Here is a 17,484-nt window from a genome sequence, read left to right on the forward strand (position 1 = left end):
TATTATTTTTTAAATAGCTTGTTTATACATAAGTTTTAAATAAAAAAAAACTTATGAATAATATTAAAGCAGTTGATAAATATATTTGTAAAGAACAATATAAGGATGAGAGTGGCCCACATAACAATAGTATATTAGTATGGACATATTTAATAAAATGGCTGCATATAAGCAGTGTTATGATAATAGACAAAATAATATAGAAGACCAACATACAACGATCATATTGGCTTGAGTTAATATATTATATTTAATTTAATATAATATAAAATAGATACATCATTATATCTAGACTAATCAAGCCTAGAATTTCTTCGAATGAATGAATTAAAAATCAAGAATTATATCTTTTAGCTGCATGATAAATAGATAAGACCTTCTTTTGTTCATTATTTCCAAAAGATGATTATAAGTATAACATAATGAAATGAATATCAAGAATACTATTTATTAACATTATCCAATGAAAAAATCATACATATAAAATTTACCTGATTTTGGATAACTCAAGATGTGTATGGCTATCTTGTATGGCTGATCAAATCTAAAAAATTCTCACTTTCTTACAATACAATGTTGTCACATACTTTTATAGCCAATAATAAAAGATAATTATTTTTTCCCCCTATATAAGTACATAAAAAGTCAAAAAACATTTCAACTAGTGGGAAGATGTTAGCAGAGTTACATGCAAAGAATCACATCAAATTCTATCTCCAATACATGCCAAATCTTTGTAAAAATCACATCATTCTTGTATATGTACATAAAAAGTCAAAAAGTGAGGACTATAAAACAAGAATTCAAATGGGAAATATAATAAAAAACATTGTAATAAAGGAAAAAATATTGGATTTTTAAAGATAAGTCATTGATTTCTTATCAAAAGAGTACTACCCTACTAACGTGCCAATCAAGCAGCCTATTTCAGCAAGTACAACAATCTTATCTCTAGCTTCATACTTTCAATCAAGACCAAGCCTAACTTCAAAAGAAGGTGGCACGGCTGTGCACAAGTGCATCTAATGGTCCCATGAGACAAACTCATGTTATCATCATATATCTATATATGGAAAATGAAACTCCAAGCAAAATCCAAACAAACATCTCTTATCAATTATTGCACACAGCATATTAAGACATGAATTATCAAACTATTAAACTCAAATCACAGACTTAGTCCACTCAAATTTGATGAGCAAAAGAGTGTGCTGAATACTTTTTTAGATTGTTCATTATGTAAATCAAGAAAATAAATAAAATAAAGGACCTTATGGCCAACCATTGTTTCAAGTTACTCAGCAATGGTGGCTAGGATTGTAAATTTGGAAAATGTTGAACCAATCAGAATTGAGCAAATGTCCATTAGAGGCAAGCATTGAGGCCAGGGTTTGAAAAACAAAATAATTGAGAGATCCAGCCAATTATAACAAAGGAAGAGATAAATTTGGCCGTTGATTGCGGTGCCTAGGATTGGAAATTTGGAAATGTTGAACCAATCAGAATTGGCCAAATGTCCATCAGAGGCAAGGATTGAGGAGGCTAGGGTTTGAAAAACAAAGGGAGTGAGAGATCTAGCCATTTATTAGAAAGGGAGAGGAAAATCGGGCCGTTGATTGTGGTGACTAGAATTATAAATTTAAAAAATGTTGAACCAATCAGAATTGACCAAATGTCCATGAGAGGCAAGTATTGAGAATGCTAGGATTTGAAAAACAAAGGGAGATCCAGCCATTTCTTACAAAGGGAGAGAAAAATGTGGCCGTTAATTGTGATGGCTATGATTGTAAATTTGGAAAATGTTGAACCAATCATAATTGGCCAAATGTCCATCAGAGGCAAGCATTGAGGAGGCTAAGGTTTGAAAAAAAAATAAGTGAGAGATCCAACCATTTGTTACAAAGTGAGAGAGAAATCTGGCCTTTGATTGTGGTGGTTAGGATTGTAAATTTCAAAAGTTTTGAACCAATCGAAATTGGCCAAATGTCCATCAGAAGCAAGCATTAAGGAGGCTAGGGTTTGGAAAACAAAGGGAGTAAGAGATGCAGCCATTTTTTAAGAAGGGAGAGAGAAATCTGGTCGTTGATTGTGGTGGGTAGGATTGTAAATTTGAAAAGTATTGAACCAATTAGAATTGGCCAAATGACCATGAGAGGAAAGTATTGAGGATGCTAAGGTTTGAAAAACAAAAGGAGTGAGAGATCCAACCATTTATTACAAAGGGAGAGAGAAATCTGGCCGTTGATTGTGGTGGATAAGATTGTAAAATTTTTAAAATGTTGAACCAATTAGAATTGGCCAAATGTCCATCAGAGGCAAGAATTGAGGAGGCTAGGGTTTGAAAAACAAAAGGAGTGAGAGATCCATCCATTTATTACAAAGGGAGAGAGTAATCTGGCCGTTGATTGTGATGTGTAGGATTGTAAATTTGGAAAATGTTGTACCAATCAGAATTGACTAAATGTCCATTAGAGTCAAGTATTGAGGAGGCTAGGTTTTGAAAAACAAAGGGGTGAGAGATCCAGCCATTTATTACAAAGGGATAGAGAAATCTAACCTTTGATTGTGGTGACTAGGATTGTAAATTTGGAAATTGTTGAACCAATCAAAATTGGCCAAATGTCCATCAGAGACAAGGATTGAGGAGGCTAGGGTTTGAAAAACAAAGTGAGTGAGAGATCTAGCCATTTATTACAAAGGGAGAGAGAAATTTGGCAATTGATTGTGGTGGCTAGGATTGCAAATTTGGAAAGTGTTGAACCAATCAGAATTGCCCAATTGTCCATTAGAGGCAAGCATTGAGGAGGCTAGGGTTTGAAAAACAAAAGGAGTGAGAGATCCAGCCATTTATTACAAAGAGAGAGAAATCTGGCCGTTGATTATGGTGGCTAGGATTGTAAATTTGAAAAATGTTGAACTAATCAGAATTGACCAAATTTCCATGAGAGGCAAGTATTGAGGAGGCTAGGGTTTAAAAAACCGATCGAGTGAGAGATCTAGCCATTTATTAGAAATGGAGAGAGAAATCTGGGCGTTGATTGTGGCCGCTAGAATTGTAAATTTGAAAAATGTTGAACCAATCAGAATTTGCCAAATGTCCATGAGAGGCAAGTATTGAGGAGGCTAGGGTTTGAAAAACAAAGGGAGTGAGAGATCCAGCCATTTATTACAAAGGGAAAGAGAAATCTGGCCGTTGATTGTGGTGGCCAGAATTGTAAATTTGGAAAATGTTGAACCAATCAAAATTGGCCAAATGTCCATCAGTGGCAAGCATTGAGGAGGCTAGGGTTTGAAAAACAAAGAGAGTGAGAGATCTAGTCATTTATTACAAAGGAAGAGATAAATCTGGCCGTTGATTATGGTGGCTAGGATTGTAAATTTGGAAATATTGAAACAGTCAGTATTGGCCAAATGTCCATCATAGGCAAAGATTGAAGAGGCTAGGGTTTGAAAAACAAAGGGAGTAAGAGATCTAACCATTTATTATAAAGGGTGAGAGAAATCTGGCCGTTGATTGTGGTGGCTAGTATTGTAAATTTGAAAAATGTTGAACCAATCAGAATTGGCCAAATGTCCATCAGTGACAAACATTGAGAGGGCTAGGGTTTATAAAACAAAGAGAGTGAAGGATCCAGCCGTTTATTACAAAGGAAGAGAGAATTCTGGCCGTTGATTGTGGTGGCTAGGATTGTAAATTTGGAAAATGTTGAACCAATCAAAATTGGCCAAATGTCTCTCGGAGGTAAGCCTTGAGGAATAGTTTTTTTGGAATATAGGATTAAGATAAAGTATATATTATTTTAAGTCAAATTTTTTATTATTTCATATTATTCTACCCCCATATGATAAATTGTTAAAAATCACTAAACAACTATATTAAATTGGTAGAGAATCATTATATTGATGCAGTCTCTCTCTCTCTCTCTCTCTCTATATATATATATATATATCTTTTGACGGCTTGACTATGTAAATAAATAAATAAAATAAGGGGTTTGAAAGAGTTACTTTTATGGTTTAGGTAACGCGTGAACATTTTAATTAATGTTCATATATTTTATATATATAACGTTATCAGGAACCTTTATATATATATATATATATATATATATAAATAGGAAACTCTTTTTCCACTGCACTCCCTCTCTATATATAATTTATAGGTGTTTAAATAAAAATCTAATTACCTCCATACTAAGACAAATATAACAATATAAGACCACAATTAATTCTGACAATAAAAATAAAATTTAAAATAAAATAACCAGAAGATTAATTATTATTACAAAGTTACAACCACATACATATAAAGTTAAGTTCATATTATAACTATATATCTCCGTAGAACATGTAAACATTGGTTTATTTTCTTTACAAAACTAAGATCAACAGAACTTGATGACCCCCAGTAGTTATTATTATTATTATTTACAAAACTCAACTCACAGACAACAATCTAAAAAGTAACACACACATATATATAGATCTAATAGCTGCAGTATATATATAATATATATAATGCACTGATCGAGCTAAGGACACCTCTAAAGTCTAAACACATGCATGCAGCTGCTAAGGATAAATCTCCTGATTGAGCCTGGCAGCAGAAGCAACAGTGTCAGCAACACCACCAGGGTGGGTGACCATGGCCGGATTGTTCCTCATCTCAGCTCCTACCACTCTCTCTGCATCCTCCCTTGTTGCTTCCTTGTCTCCCCCCACAAGCTTCCTACTAGCATCCTTCACAATCACACATACAAACAAACAAACTCTTAATTAGTGCTTAATTAATTCTATTTGATCATTAAACTTATGTGCTTGCCTAATTAATTCCCACATATGATAAATAACCAAAAACAATAATAGGGATGGATATATATATGCTTACTGATAAAACATCAGAGAGAGTGATCTTGTTCTCATTGCTCATGGTCAACTCATTAGCAGATGCAGCTGCCTGAGCTTCTGCGGCAAGTCCACCAGAAACTGCCACAGCGCCGCCTGTGACTCTAGCCTCGGCGGCCTGAATGGCAGCTGCGTCACTCCTCGACACTGGCTTGTCGCCGGCTGTAAATGCAACTGCCTCCAATGCCTCTCCAATTGAGATCACATCTCTAATGTTTGTCCTTGGAGCTCCTCCTGCTGGTGGTGATGGTGGCGCTGGTGATGGATATTGTGCCACCACCTACATGCATAAATATTGGATAAATATGTAATTTGGTATAATTGGGAGGGTCCAATTGTCAAAAGTTTTCACATACAACTATTATGATGTTTCTTTTTTTTTTATATAAAATTCAATTATTTGAATTAAATATATTCATTCATTAATTTTAAAATTTATGATCTCAATTTTAAAAATATTTTTTAATTGTTTTAAAAAATTACTGTTTAAAACTGCTCACTTGAACAAAGCAAGAGAAAAAAAATAACTAACTCCATGTAAAAGAAAAAAGAAAACCCCCCACCCTTAAAAATTGAGTATTTTATATTATATTATATTATTTTTTTAAAAGTCCTACATGTGAATTTTTCAGATATACCCCATAAAATATCCTAATTACGTGCATTTTATCAAGATTATGAATTTCTAAAAAAACAAAAACTAAAACAAAAACTAGGCTATGAACTCATACATCATAGGAACTGAAACTTAAATGAAAATTTTCTCACGGGTCTAAAATGAATTTCGCATCATATATGCATGTTTATGTAAATATGATAAATATATTATCTAAAACTATTTTCTTCTAATATAACACAGGTATTAGAAAACAAATTCCCCCTCAAGGATCTACCATAAATATTGATCCTTAAATATCCATTATGTATTACTCCCTATGTTAATTTGTTAATTTTTATTTGTCGTGAATAACCTAATCTCACATGTAAAATAATTAATTATTTTACATAATTTAATAAAAAATTAATTATTTTTCAAAAAGAATTGATTTATGACAGATAAAAAAAATAGAAAAAAACAAAAACTCATAAAGAAAGGGATTAAAATCAAAAACAAAAATTATCCAACAGTCCTCACAGAATTTTCCATTTCATTATATATAGAGAATGAGAGAGAGAGAGAGAGAGAGAGAGACCTGGCCGGCAACGGACTCGGTGACTTGGTGAAGGCCAGGGAGGTGAGAATCGGTGACGGAGACGCCGAGCTGAGCAGTGAGATCACTGGCTTCACCGTGAGAGACGATCCCGGCGAGCTCGTTCTCCTTAGCAGCCGATTGCATCACTGCTGCTGGTCCTCCAGGCTGAGTGTGCCCTAAGCCCACCGTCTCGGCGGCTTGCATCATCGCCGCATCCTCCGGCTTCACGACCTCTCCAGCCAGCTCCCCGCTCACTTCGAAGACATCGCCGTACTTGATCGGCTCCTGGCCTCCGATTGAGATCTCGCCTCGCCGTGGTTGGCCTTGGCTCATGGTTTAGCTTGGTAGTAGTGGTAGTGGAGGTGTTGGTGCTTTGGCTTGGAGCGCAAGTTTTATAGGGTTTTTTTTAGAGAATGGTGTGTTGGCACGTGTGATACACGTGTGAATGGAGACAAGAGGGGACTATGGAGAGGTTAGCACGTGTTAGTACATTTGTGAATGGAGAAAACTAGTGACTGGGAGAGGTTGGCACGTGTGAGATGGATGTTCGGTGGCAATTAATGATTAATAATCATTTATTTATAAGTGTGTGATCATATTTAATGGCGGCTCTTTTAAAGGATAATTTTTTTTATAGTGCTTCAAATTAGGTTTTTATTTATTATTTATTATTTTTATTTGGGTTTTTAAATTCTAATTTGAATTAAAATAATTATTTAACTATAATTTTGTTTTTCCAATATAAAGGATTAGTAAATCAAATGGTTTGCCTAAAAGCAGCCACCCTTGAAAGAGTGTGTAATGTGGCTGATCATCCTATCAGATCAACCATTGATTGATCACCATGGTAGGTGTCACGGTTCTCCCTTACAGTAGGTCTTTACTTTGTCCATGTCAACAAACAATTTGAATACCGTACTATCAAGAGGATTAGTTGCCGGCAAGAACTCATTGAATCCATCATTTGGGCTACTTAGTCGCATCAGAGCGTTTTTGTGGCGCATAACAGATCGATATGAATGTCATAAGCTGTCTCGTAGGCCCGGACTTGGATTGTTGGGATCACCAAAATATTTTGTGGTAATTATAAAGATCCATGAGAAAAAATAGAGATGTCCATGGATAGCACTAAATAGGGAGGCGTCGAACACGGCCCTCAGAAAAGGAAAGGATAAGATAAGCCTGGAAATAATATTCCAAAGCTGAGGTTTTGGTTCATCACACACATACCCTGTGGAATCAAAATATAGTGTTGAACAAGTGGGTGATTATTTGAGAGATTTCAATCTATTTTTCATGATATAGATGTCATAAATTTTTTATCATCATATACATGAAATAGAATTTACTCAGTTAACAATTCCATTACACTTTATTGATAAAAGATTTTTAATATAATATCATCCAAAATATGCTCAAATTTTTTGAGTGATTCGTGAAACAAAATTGATATTTATTTTAAATTGATGTTTGGATCTCAAATTAAAAAAAAAACATAGTCGGTGCTAAAAAAAATTACTTAACTTTTAAAATATTACTCACACTTGTTTTTAACAAAATGGACGTGCATCCCAAATTAAATCAAATAAATTTAAAATTGTGTTTTATTTTGATATGCACCCCTTAAAAAACCTGTCATATTTGCTGCTACTGCATGAGAAGTCTTCAAAGATCTTTTGCAAATATGAACTATATTTTGGGTTTCTTTTGCAAAAACTAAAACCCTAAATTCCCAATAATAATAATAATTATTATTATTTCATAAATGTAAAAATAAAACCCTAAGAATTAGTTCTGGTTCTCCAACGACAAAGGTTTGGAATTCCGGGAACCCCTGGAACTCTCCTCGTTGTTACGCCGCGCTTCCCTCTCGATCGATCGAGCCATGGATTCCGGGAACCGAGGGCCAATGCCGGGGCTCTCGCCGGAGGCAGCGGCTCGCTTTGGAGAGGGATCAGCCCTCGTGCTCGCTCGGTGGACGGCGCTTCAAATGGCGGTCCAGAACGGGTGGGGTGGGAGAGAATCTCGCCAAAAGGCCGATAAGCTTGCCTCTGCCGTTCTTTCTTGGTTCTCCAACGATAAAGGTTTGTGTTTTAATCCCTACTTGCTTCTGTTTTGCTGTGTTCTCTATGTTCTTCTTGATTTGCAATTGAATCATGTGCAAGATCCTGCGAATTATCTTATGATTCTGAGAAAAAGATCGAATTTAATTAGTTTTGTGGTGATTTAATATCGAATTGTTGTTGTTGTGATGTTCTGGTAATTCCAAGAATTTGTAGTTTAGAGATGATGAAAAAAATCATATTTTTATCTTCTATAGCATCGAATTGCATTGTTGATGTTGATTTTTAATAACTTCCATGATCTACGAAACCCTTAAATTATCAAACCTTTTATATAGTTTGCGAAAGAAGATTTCTTTAACCTGTTTGCAAAACCTACCAATCTGTTAGAGATTTTTTTGCTTGGCATTTTTTTATCCATTTTGTAGGTAATTAAATGAAGATGCATCTTTTGGAGAGCATTTGGTTTGCGGTCTGAAAATTTGATTGTTTATTTCTTTCCTACTGAGCCAAGTGGTTCATTGATTTATGATGTTAACATGGGCTGAAGTATTCTTATGAGTGTTTAGTTTCGAATGTTTACTTAGTTTAAGTTAGTTTCATTGGGAGTTACTTTTGTTTTTAGTGGGAAAGAGTTCTTAGTTTCCATAATTGCTGACATTGTTGAGGCTTGTTTCTTCATTTCCTGTTGCCGTTGGTTCTGCTGCAACATGTTTTATCGATATCTGTTTGGAAAAGATTTTATATAATTCTGAATTTTCTTTTTAATTGAATGCTTTGTATATTATAACAAGCATTACAACTGGAAAGTGTTAATTTTTAAACAAAGGTAAGCGTTTTTTTTTAATTCAGGATTTGTGATCTTGATTCTTTTGCTTGTGAGTTGTGACACCTATAATGCGGAAAATTTGATTTAATGATGCTATGATTATAAGGCTTTTAAAATTCCCTTTGTTGTTGCAGCACCGCTTTATATAGATGATTTGGAAAACCTACTGGATGAGAACATGGTGCTTTCCTTCAATACTGAAATCGAGGATGGCAGCGTAGAAGAGGTTCACTCCAATTTCATCTCCCACTTATTTTAATTGGTTGATGCAATTAGAAACTCCTGTCAAGGTTTTCCAATGTTGGACAAAAACAGTTACTTTTTTTATATGTATATATGAGAACAACAAACCTGTGTAGTTGCCTGTGGATGATGGCATTCATGATATTCTAATTTTGGGTCTTATGTTTGTTAAATTATGCTAAACAGGTTGCTGAGCAATTGATGATTATGCATGAAGACTGTCTGCAAGGAAATTTTGAATTAATTGATCAATTGATCAATTGATCAATTAAAGAACATCTGCTTCCATGAGAACTGCCGCCTCTCAAAGTAGACAGGTATCTAAAAAGTTATCTTCTCAATTGATTTCAGCAATTTTCTTTTGTTGGGTGTATACATGAGAAATTTCTAGTTTCTGATAACTTTGCATTGTATTTTCGTTTGACCAAGATTCATTTTAACTACCTTCCGATGTGTTCTTTCAAAAATTTTGGCAGTAATTTCTTTAGCATTCTATATCAAATGGCAAGCACTGGTCGATAAACATTGGTAAATGTTGGGGGGACTTAAGGCTTCACTTAAGACACCTTTCGGAAGCACTAACACACCCGTAGATGTCCCAATAACTCCGTCAAGGTTAGTCTCCAAAAACACATGCAAAGATAGGGCTATAATAGAGAAAAGAAAAGAAAAACACACAAAACCACATGACACGATAATTACGTGAGTTCTAAGACTCTTTGCTCACGTCTCCACGGGGTCGGGAATCGAAATCCACTATGAAGAATATCTTCGATGGCTTGAACAACTCTTAAGCTCGTCTCAAGAAGAAAACAATAAGAAAAATCCTGACTTATATATATCTCATCCCCAACTCAATGAGAGATAATTTTATTAGCATATATTATATGCTAATATATCCTTATATACTAACATAATAATATATGCTAATATATCTATATAACATAAGTCAACATGTGACTAACATGCACATGCCCACAAAAGCCACTCTATAGTTATTTCTTATTATTGTTTCTCTTCACACTCTCCACCTCGCTTCTCATTTGATACCAAATGTGGAACGAACAAAGATTTCTTCATGCTCGAGACCAACAAGATAGAACATCTTCACCAAACGCTAAATAGTCGATTCTCAACCCCAAAATTCCCTTTATTAGCATAATCATGATCGAGCAAGTTCAAAACAATGTTGAAACTTGCTCCTTGGAACAACTTTGGTGAATATGTCTCAGGATTGTCACCGTGTGCACCTTCAAAGAAGGGAGATAGAGCCTTCCTCTATTACATCCCGCATAAAATGATACCGGACATCGATATGCTTGGTACGAGCATGGTGCACCCGATTTCTAGCCAAAATGAATTGCACTGATCTGCCACACTCCAAGTCCACCGTGCCTTGCTCAATCACCCAAAATCATCTAACAAACCCCATAACCACAAAGCTTCTTTTCACTCCTTCCGCCATACCATATACTCAGCCTCTGTCGGGTAGATAGTGCCACCGTGGGTCTTGTAACACTCGATCGCCAACTAACTCGGAGCACCAAATATCCGAAATACATAACCGTGAGTGGATCGCCGTCTGCTCTAGATCACTTGCATAATCTCGAGTCCACAAACCCACTCAATCGACATCTTTTCTCCACCAAAACACAAACCCATGCTAATGGTACTCCTTCAAGTACCTCAGAATCCATTTCATCGCTTCCCAGTGAAGCTCTTCCCTGATTTGCCATGAATCTGCTGACCATACTGACTGGCTGTGAAATATCTGGACGTGTACATACCATCGCATACATTAGACTCGCCATCTGCAGCATAGCATAAGGAACACGAGCCATGTGTTCTTTCTCTTCATCAATTGTGGGAGATAGCTTACTAGAGAGTCGAAAATGTGACCAATGGAGTCACCACCGGGCTTAGCATCTTGCATTTCAAACCGTGATATTACTTTCTCAAGGTAATCCTTCCGATGTAGAAATAGCTTACGGCTTGACCTCTCTTTTGATCTCCATACCCAGTATTTTCTTGGCAGCGCCTATATCTTTCATCTCAAACTCCCTCATCGAGTTGAGACTTTTAACCTATCTATCTCCACCTTGCTCTTGCTAGCAAATGAGCATGTCATCCACGCATAATAGGAGATAGATATATGCATCACCACAAAGCTTACGTAAAGTAAACACAACAATCATACTTGCTTTCTCGAGTAACCCTTCTTGAGCATAAAAGTATCAAAGCGTTTGTACCACTATCGAGGCGACTGCTTCAAACCATAAAGTGATTTCCTCAAGCGGCAATCCTGATTCTCTTTTCCTTCGAGTTTGTACCCTTCCGGCTGATGCATATAAATTTCCTCATCTAAGTCACCTGTAAGAAGGCCGCCTTAACATCAAGTTGTTTCACTAAGATCATCATGAGCTACCAAACTCAATAATACACTGGATAGAGGTGTGCTCACTATGGGAGAAAAATATGTCATTATAGTCCACCCTTCTTTCTCGCAGCAAATCCCTTTTGCAACTAGTCTTGCCTTGTACCTTGTGCCACAAGACTTAGATGAATCTTCCTTTTTCTTGTACACCCACTTACAACCTATAGCATGCTTACCAATGGGTAACGGACAACTTCCCATGTTTGGTTTTTCCAAGAGATTCCATCTCTTCCTCCATCGTAACCAACCATCTCTCACTATTCTCATCTTGGATAGCTTGCTTAAAAGTGACTCGCTCATCATTCTCCACCGAGAGTGCATACTCAACCAAATTTACCTGTCCATAGTGTTTCAGAGGTTCATTTGACCCAAACTTCTGAACCATTTTAACTTGCCTCTTTGGCCTACTAGTAGCCAAAGACTCGTCTACCGCTGTAGTGTTTGTGTATTCTCGCTTTATGAAACCTCCTTATGTTCATTTACAACAACATTCTCATGAACATGGCTAAGGGCATGGTTGGTCTTCGGATCCATCAATCTCCACCACTTGGGTGTTAGTTGTTAACTCATCACCATCACCATCAAGAGGCTTTTCATAGCTTTTAGGCAAACCCTAATATGGAAGTCTCATCAAAAAGTAACATCCCTCGCTGATTATAAACTTTGAATCTTCCATACACCAAAGGCGATAGCCTTTCACCCTTTTTGCGATATCCCAAGAAAATTGCCTTTCTTGGCTCTAGGATCAAGCTTATTCTCTTTCACATGATAGTAAGCTGTACAACCGAAAATTCTAAGAACATTATAGTTTGCATGTTCTCCTGACCATAGTCTGTAGGGTGTATCACCATCAAGGGGTGGAATGTGAGCTCTGCTCACTATATAGCATGTTGTTGCCACCGATTCCGCCCCACCATTCTCCGCCTAAACCGTAATTAGATCTTATACATCTTGCTCTCTCAAGTAATGTACGGTTCACCTCTCGCAACCCCATTCTCGGTGGTGTATTCCTAACTGTCCAGTGTCAAACAATACCCTCTTGACCACAAAACTCCTTGAAGACACCTTCAGCAGTACTGCACCATTATCTGACCTGATTGTCTTCAACTTTCTACCTGTTCTGTTCTCAACCATTGTTCTCCACCGCTTGAATGTCTCAAATACTTCATTCTTATGTTTCGTAAAATATACCCAAGCATATCTTGAGTAATCATCAATAAATGAGACAAAAATATCCTGAACCCCTTTTGAAGCAACTTTAGCCGGCCCCCATACGTCCGCAGTGCACATAGTCTAATAGTCTTCTACTCTTGTGCTTGCTTGTGGTGAACTTGACTCGGTGTGCCTTCCCATACACACGCTGTCATCAGAAAGTCCATGCAAGGTTTCTCCAAGTTCTTCAACAAACCTTCCTTTCCAAGTAGAGTTAAACCCTTTTTCTCGACATATGTCCAAGATGCATGTGCCAAAGTTTAGTACTAACTGATAGGTTATCGCTTTTTGAAATCCCTAATTGTCGCATTATCTCGTGATTGTCATACCCAACAAAGCATATAGATTACCATGACAAACACCCTTCATCACCACCATGGAGCCTCGAACAACTTTTAGAATTCCTCAGTGGGCCACAATCTTGCACCCACTGGATTCCAATACACCAGTGAAATCAAGCTCTTCCTCAAATCCTGAACATGCCTTACATTTGTCAAGGTTCCGATAATCCCATCATGCATCTTGATTCTAATTGAACCAAGCCCAATCTGTTTTGCAAACATGATCATTGCTCCATCAATACATTACCACCATCAATGTTCTCATAGGGTTGTAAACCACTTCCTATTTGGACACATGTGATAAGAGCAACCTCGAATCAAGTATCCATTTCCCGAAATGTCTTCACCTTGATCGCCATGAAGCATTCATCATTGTCCTCATCTCAAGCATAACTTGCTTCTTCTTTGACCCTACTTTTTCCTTGTTATTTTTTTGTTGTTCTTCTTCCTCCAATTTACTTTCTTATTGGAACAACAAATCTTTATAATGCCCAAGCTCTCCGCAATTGTAGCATACTACTTTTGCAATGGGTCTTGACTTTGATCTTGATTTCCCTCTTTGCACCTTTCCCCTTTCATTTGACCTTCCCCTTATAAACAATCCTTGTGCTTGCCTCTTTTGTCCACTCTTCCACCAGTAGCCATCTTTCCCGAAGATCATCGGATAAGAGTGATGTTCTAACATCGCTCATAGAGAGTGTCTCACCAACAAGCATCAATGTTTGTACAAGGTTCTCAAAATGATGGTAGCAAAAGAAAGTAGCAAAAAGAATAGCTTGATCTTCATCCTCTACTTTGACCTCCACATCCTTCAAATTTGAAACTATCATTTCAAACTTGCTTATGTGATCTCGGATTGAAGTTCCTTCATCCATTTTGCAAGTGTACAACTTGGCCTTCAAGTAGATGCGATTTGTCAAGGTTTTGGTTATAAAATTGGACTCTAATTTCAACCACACGCTAGTCTGTCGCCTCGTCATTCACCAAGAAGGCGACATCCCTATCCAAACACAAAATGATAGTCGCGTGCCTCCATATCAAGATCTTCCCAATCTTCATCACTCATTTCTTTTGGGTTTCTTTTTCCTTCCCAAAAAGTGTCTTGTGTAGTTTTTTTGTGATATCAACAAATTCTTCATTTGCATCTTTCAATAGGAGAAATCGTTTCTTCCCATTGAACTTCTCAATCTCATACTTCCCAACCTTAGCATTACCAAGTGAAGACATCTTTCGAGAATTTTGTCGAACACCTTGTGTGCTAGAATTTACCCAAGCTATAAACCAATAGCTCTGATGCCAATTGTTGGGGGGGACTTAATTCTTCACTTAAGACCCATTTCGGAAGCACTAACACACCCGTAGATATCCCAATAACATGTCAAGGTTAGTCTCCAAAACACATGCAAAGATAGGGATATAATAGAGAAAGAAAGAAAAAACACACACAAACCACGACACAGTAATTACGTGGAGTTCGGCACTCTTGCCTACGTCTCCACGGGGGTCGGGAATTGAAATCCACTATGAAGAATATCTCCGATGGCTTGAACAACTCTCAAGCTCGTCTCAAGAAGAAAACAATAAGAAAAATCCTGACTTATATATATCTCATCCACAACTCAATGAGAGATAATCTTATTAGCATATATTATATGCTAATATATCCTTATATACTAACATAATAATATATGCTAATATATCTATATAACATAAGCCAACATGTGACTAACATGCACATGCCCACAAAGCCACTCATAGTTATTTCTTATCATTGTTTCTCTTCACAGTAAACACTCTGAACTTTAACTAGCATAAGTAGGATTAATGGCTGAGAGTATATGCACTGAATCTTTACATTATCTTAACATTCAAACATGTTTGTTCATCACTTTTGTTAGAAGCGCAAGTTACAATTTTCTTCTCAAAACCTTTAAACAAATTTTTAAGAGACTTGTGTAGTGCTTTGATGTCCATTGGTAATTAATTGCAGGTGGTTAATGAAAACGAGGGTGAGAATTCAGATGAAGATGGATCGGAAATGATGGTTGATGAACCAGAACCAAAGGATGTGGCCATGAATGAGCCAAAACAACCGAAACAAACACCTGATGAAGAGGGTGTTGGTGAAGTGCTAATATAAATATTTCTTACTTACCATTTTGGTTGAGCATTTCTTTATTTGATCTACACTCTTGTATCTTTCCCTTGACTTCTTTGTTTGAAAGGTTTCCCTCTTCTCATTTTGGTTGAGCATATCTTTACTTAATTTATACTGTTTTTGTTACTATATATAAAGAAGGACTGCATGTAAAAACCATTGATAAATAGCTTATTAAAGTCACCAACTAATAACTATGAATGAATGTTATTCTTCGGCAAAGATTGAAGACTCCGAAGAAAGCGAATTAGACTTTAGAGTAATAGAGAACATCGGAATAAATATAATAGTGAGAAGAGATTGAGATTAATGGAGTGGCTGCAGTATCTTGATGAGAATTGATGTATGAGAGGATTGAAAGCTTCAATGAGAGGTAAGTGTTGAACTATGGTGATGTGTTATAATCCTATTCTTGGCCTTAAAATGTATAGTTGTTCATGTTTTTATGAGGAATTAATAGAAGGCTTCTGGTATGAAGAAATCAAAATCAAGAAGTTCACTGAAGAACAAGAAAGTAAAGAATCAGAGAAAGAACAAAACTCATTATAAGCACTCATTCATTACTTGGTTAAAATCTCATTACACTGTCATCTTCTTATATAAGGAGATGAATGGCTAGGATTACAACATATCAGTGGGTCCCTTCAGCAACACCACCAGGGTGGGTGACCATGGCTCGGATTGTTCCTTAGCTCAGCTCCTACCACCCTCTATGCATCCTCCCTTGTTGCTTACTTCTCTCTCTCTCTCTCTCTCTCTTCCCAGGCCCCAGCTTCCTACTAGCATCCTTCACAGTCACACATAGAAAACAAAAAACTCTTAATTAATGCTTAATTAATTGTATTGGATTATTAAAGTTATGTGCTCCCTGATTAATTTCCATGCATATATATATATATATATATATATATATATATATATATATATATATATATATATATATATGTTGAGATTCAACTCATTTAGGGTTAGAAAATAAGTTGGGCTTTGGCCCAACTCACTAAATGAATAAGAAAAAAAAGACTACATCAAAATGGAAGCTTTGAAGGCAAAATGGAAACTCACTTATGTGAAGTGAAGTATTAAAATGAGCTGCTTAGGGAGGCGTTCATTTTAGGGGAATTGGGCGGAAGTGAGGGAAGTGGGGGAAGTGTCACTTCCCTGAAGTCGCCGGAGCTTAGATCTAGCCGTTGCCGGTTCTAGAGGAGAGATCTAGCTGTCTGCCGTTGCCTGTGCCGGTGCTGGTGCCGGTGTGTAGATCTGACCGCCGGTGAAGTTTTTCGACCAAAGAGAAGGTGTGGCCAGACAATGGTAGAGGAGGAGAGAGAGGCTCACTTCATGACTTCAAGAGAGGTTTTGGAAGTGGGTGGAAGTGGGCTTTTACAAGAGGCTCACTTCCCCACTTCGATGTAAATATATCTTGAAGTGGGTTTGTGTTAAAACCCACTTTCAAGATGAAAGTGGGGAAGTGGCCACTTCCCCCACTTCAGAGGAAAAGAACATAAAAAAGTGGGGAAAGTCAGTCCACTTCCCTCCACTTTAACCCATTTACAGTGAAATGAACGCCCCCTTAGTGTACCTTTTTAAGTGAAGAAAGAGAGGGTCAGAACATAGAGAGAGAAAAGAGGCAAAAAAAACCAAAAAGAAATTGAGGCTAGAGTTTGAGCACACAAGATAATTGGACGGTAAATTGGTGCCAAATCTCATTTAGATTTCTGGTAGAGATCGAATTTTTATATGTGGCACTCCTAGCCTACCATGTTTGATCTTCCTTAATCTCTTCTTGATGTCCATGTTATCCATCATAGAGTTGATGAGGTGTATGTGTTGTTTGTGAGCATCTTGTCCCATTGTTGTAATCCTCTAGTTGTATCTAAAGAGAACATCCTCTTGTATTCCATTCTTAATATAGTGAAGCATTTTTAAGTGGTTTTAAGTAGTCACATGGTTTTTCCCTCGATTTAAAGGGTTTTCACACTAAATTTAGTGTCTTTCACCATTCTATACATATTTGTCATCTTTAGAAGATATTAGCCCATTCTTAACCACAAAGAGAGGTTATTTTCACTTTTGTAGGAGTTGTGTTATTATTAGGAGGTCGTCCTC

At 36.7% G+C, this 17,484-nt stretch overlaps 2 protein-coding genes across 2 annotated transcripts; one reads left to right on the forward strand and one right to left on the reverse strand.

Annotated features, from left to right (window-relative positions):
* Positions 1 to 4,238: 4,238 nt before the first annotated feature.
* On the reverse strand, positions 4,239 to 6,452 carry LOC120274847 (late embryogenesis abundant protein D-34-like). Its single transcript, XM_039281387.1, has 3 exons — positions 6,099 to 6,452; positions 4,889 to 5,185; positions 4,239 to 4,740 (listed from the first exon to the last, which is right to left on the reverse strand). Exons 1-3 carry the CDS (start codon positions 6,429 to 6,431, stop codon positions 4,573 to 4,575), a joined length of 798 nt encoding a protein of 265 aa, XP_039137321.1. The 5' UTR covers positions 6,432 to 6,452; the 3' UTR covers positions 4,239 to 4,572.
* Positions 6,453 to 7,948: 1,496 nt separating this feature from the next.
* On the forward strand, positions 7,949 to 15,460 carry LOC120274658 (pre-rRNA-processing protein TSR2 homolog). The gene is made up of 4 exons (XM_039281191.1): positions 7,949 to 8,182; positions 9,125 to 9,216; positions 9,420 to 9,491; positions 15,211 to 15,460. Exons 1-4 carry the CDS (start codon positions 7,984 to 7,986, stop codon positions 15,358 to 15,360), a joined length of 513 nt encoding a protein of 170 aa, XP_039137125.1. The 5' UTR covers positions 7,949 to 7,983; the 3' UTR covers positions 15,361 to 15,460.
* The last annotated feature ends 2,024 nt before the right edge of the window (positions 15,461 to 17,484 follow it).

The sequence above is a fragment of the Dioscorea cayenensis genome, chromosome 13 (assembly GCF_009730915.1).
Source record: "Dioscorea cayenensis subsp. rotundata cultivar TDr96_F1 chromosome 13, TDr96_F1_v2_PseudoChromosome.rev07_lg8_w22 25.fasta, whole genome shotgun sequence".
Classification (NCBI taxonomy): Eukaryota; Viridiplantae; Streptophyta; class Magnoliopsida; order Dioscoreales; family Dioscoreaceae; genus Dioscorea; species Dioscorea cayenensis.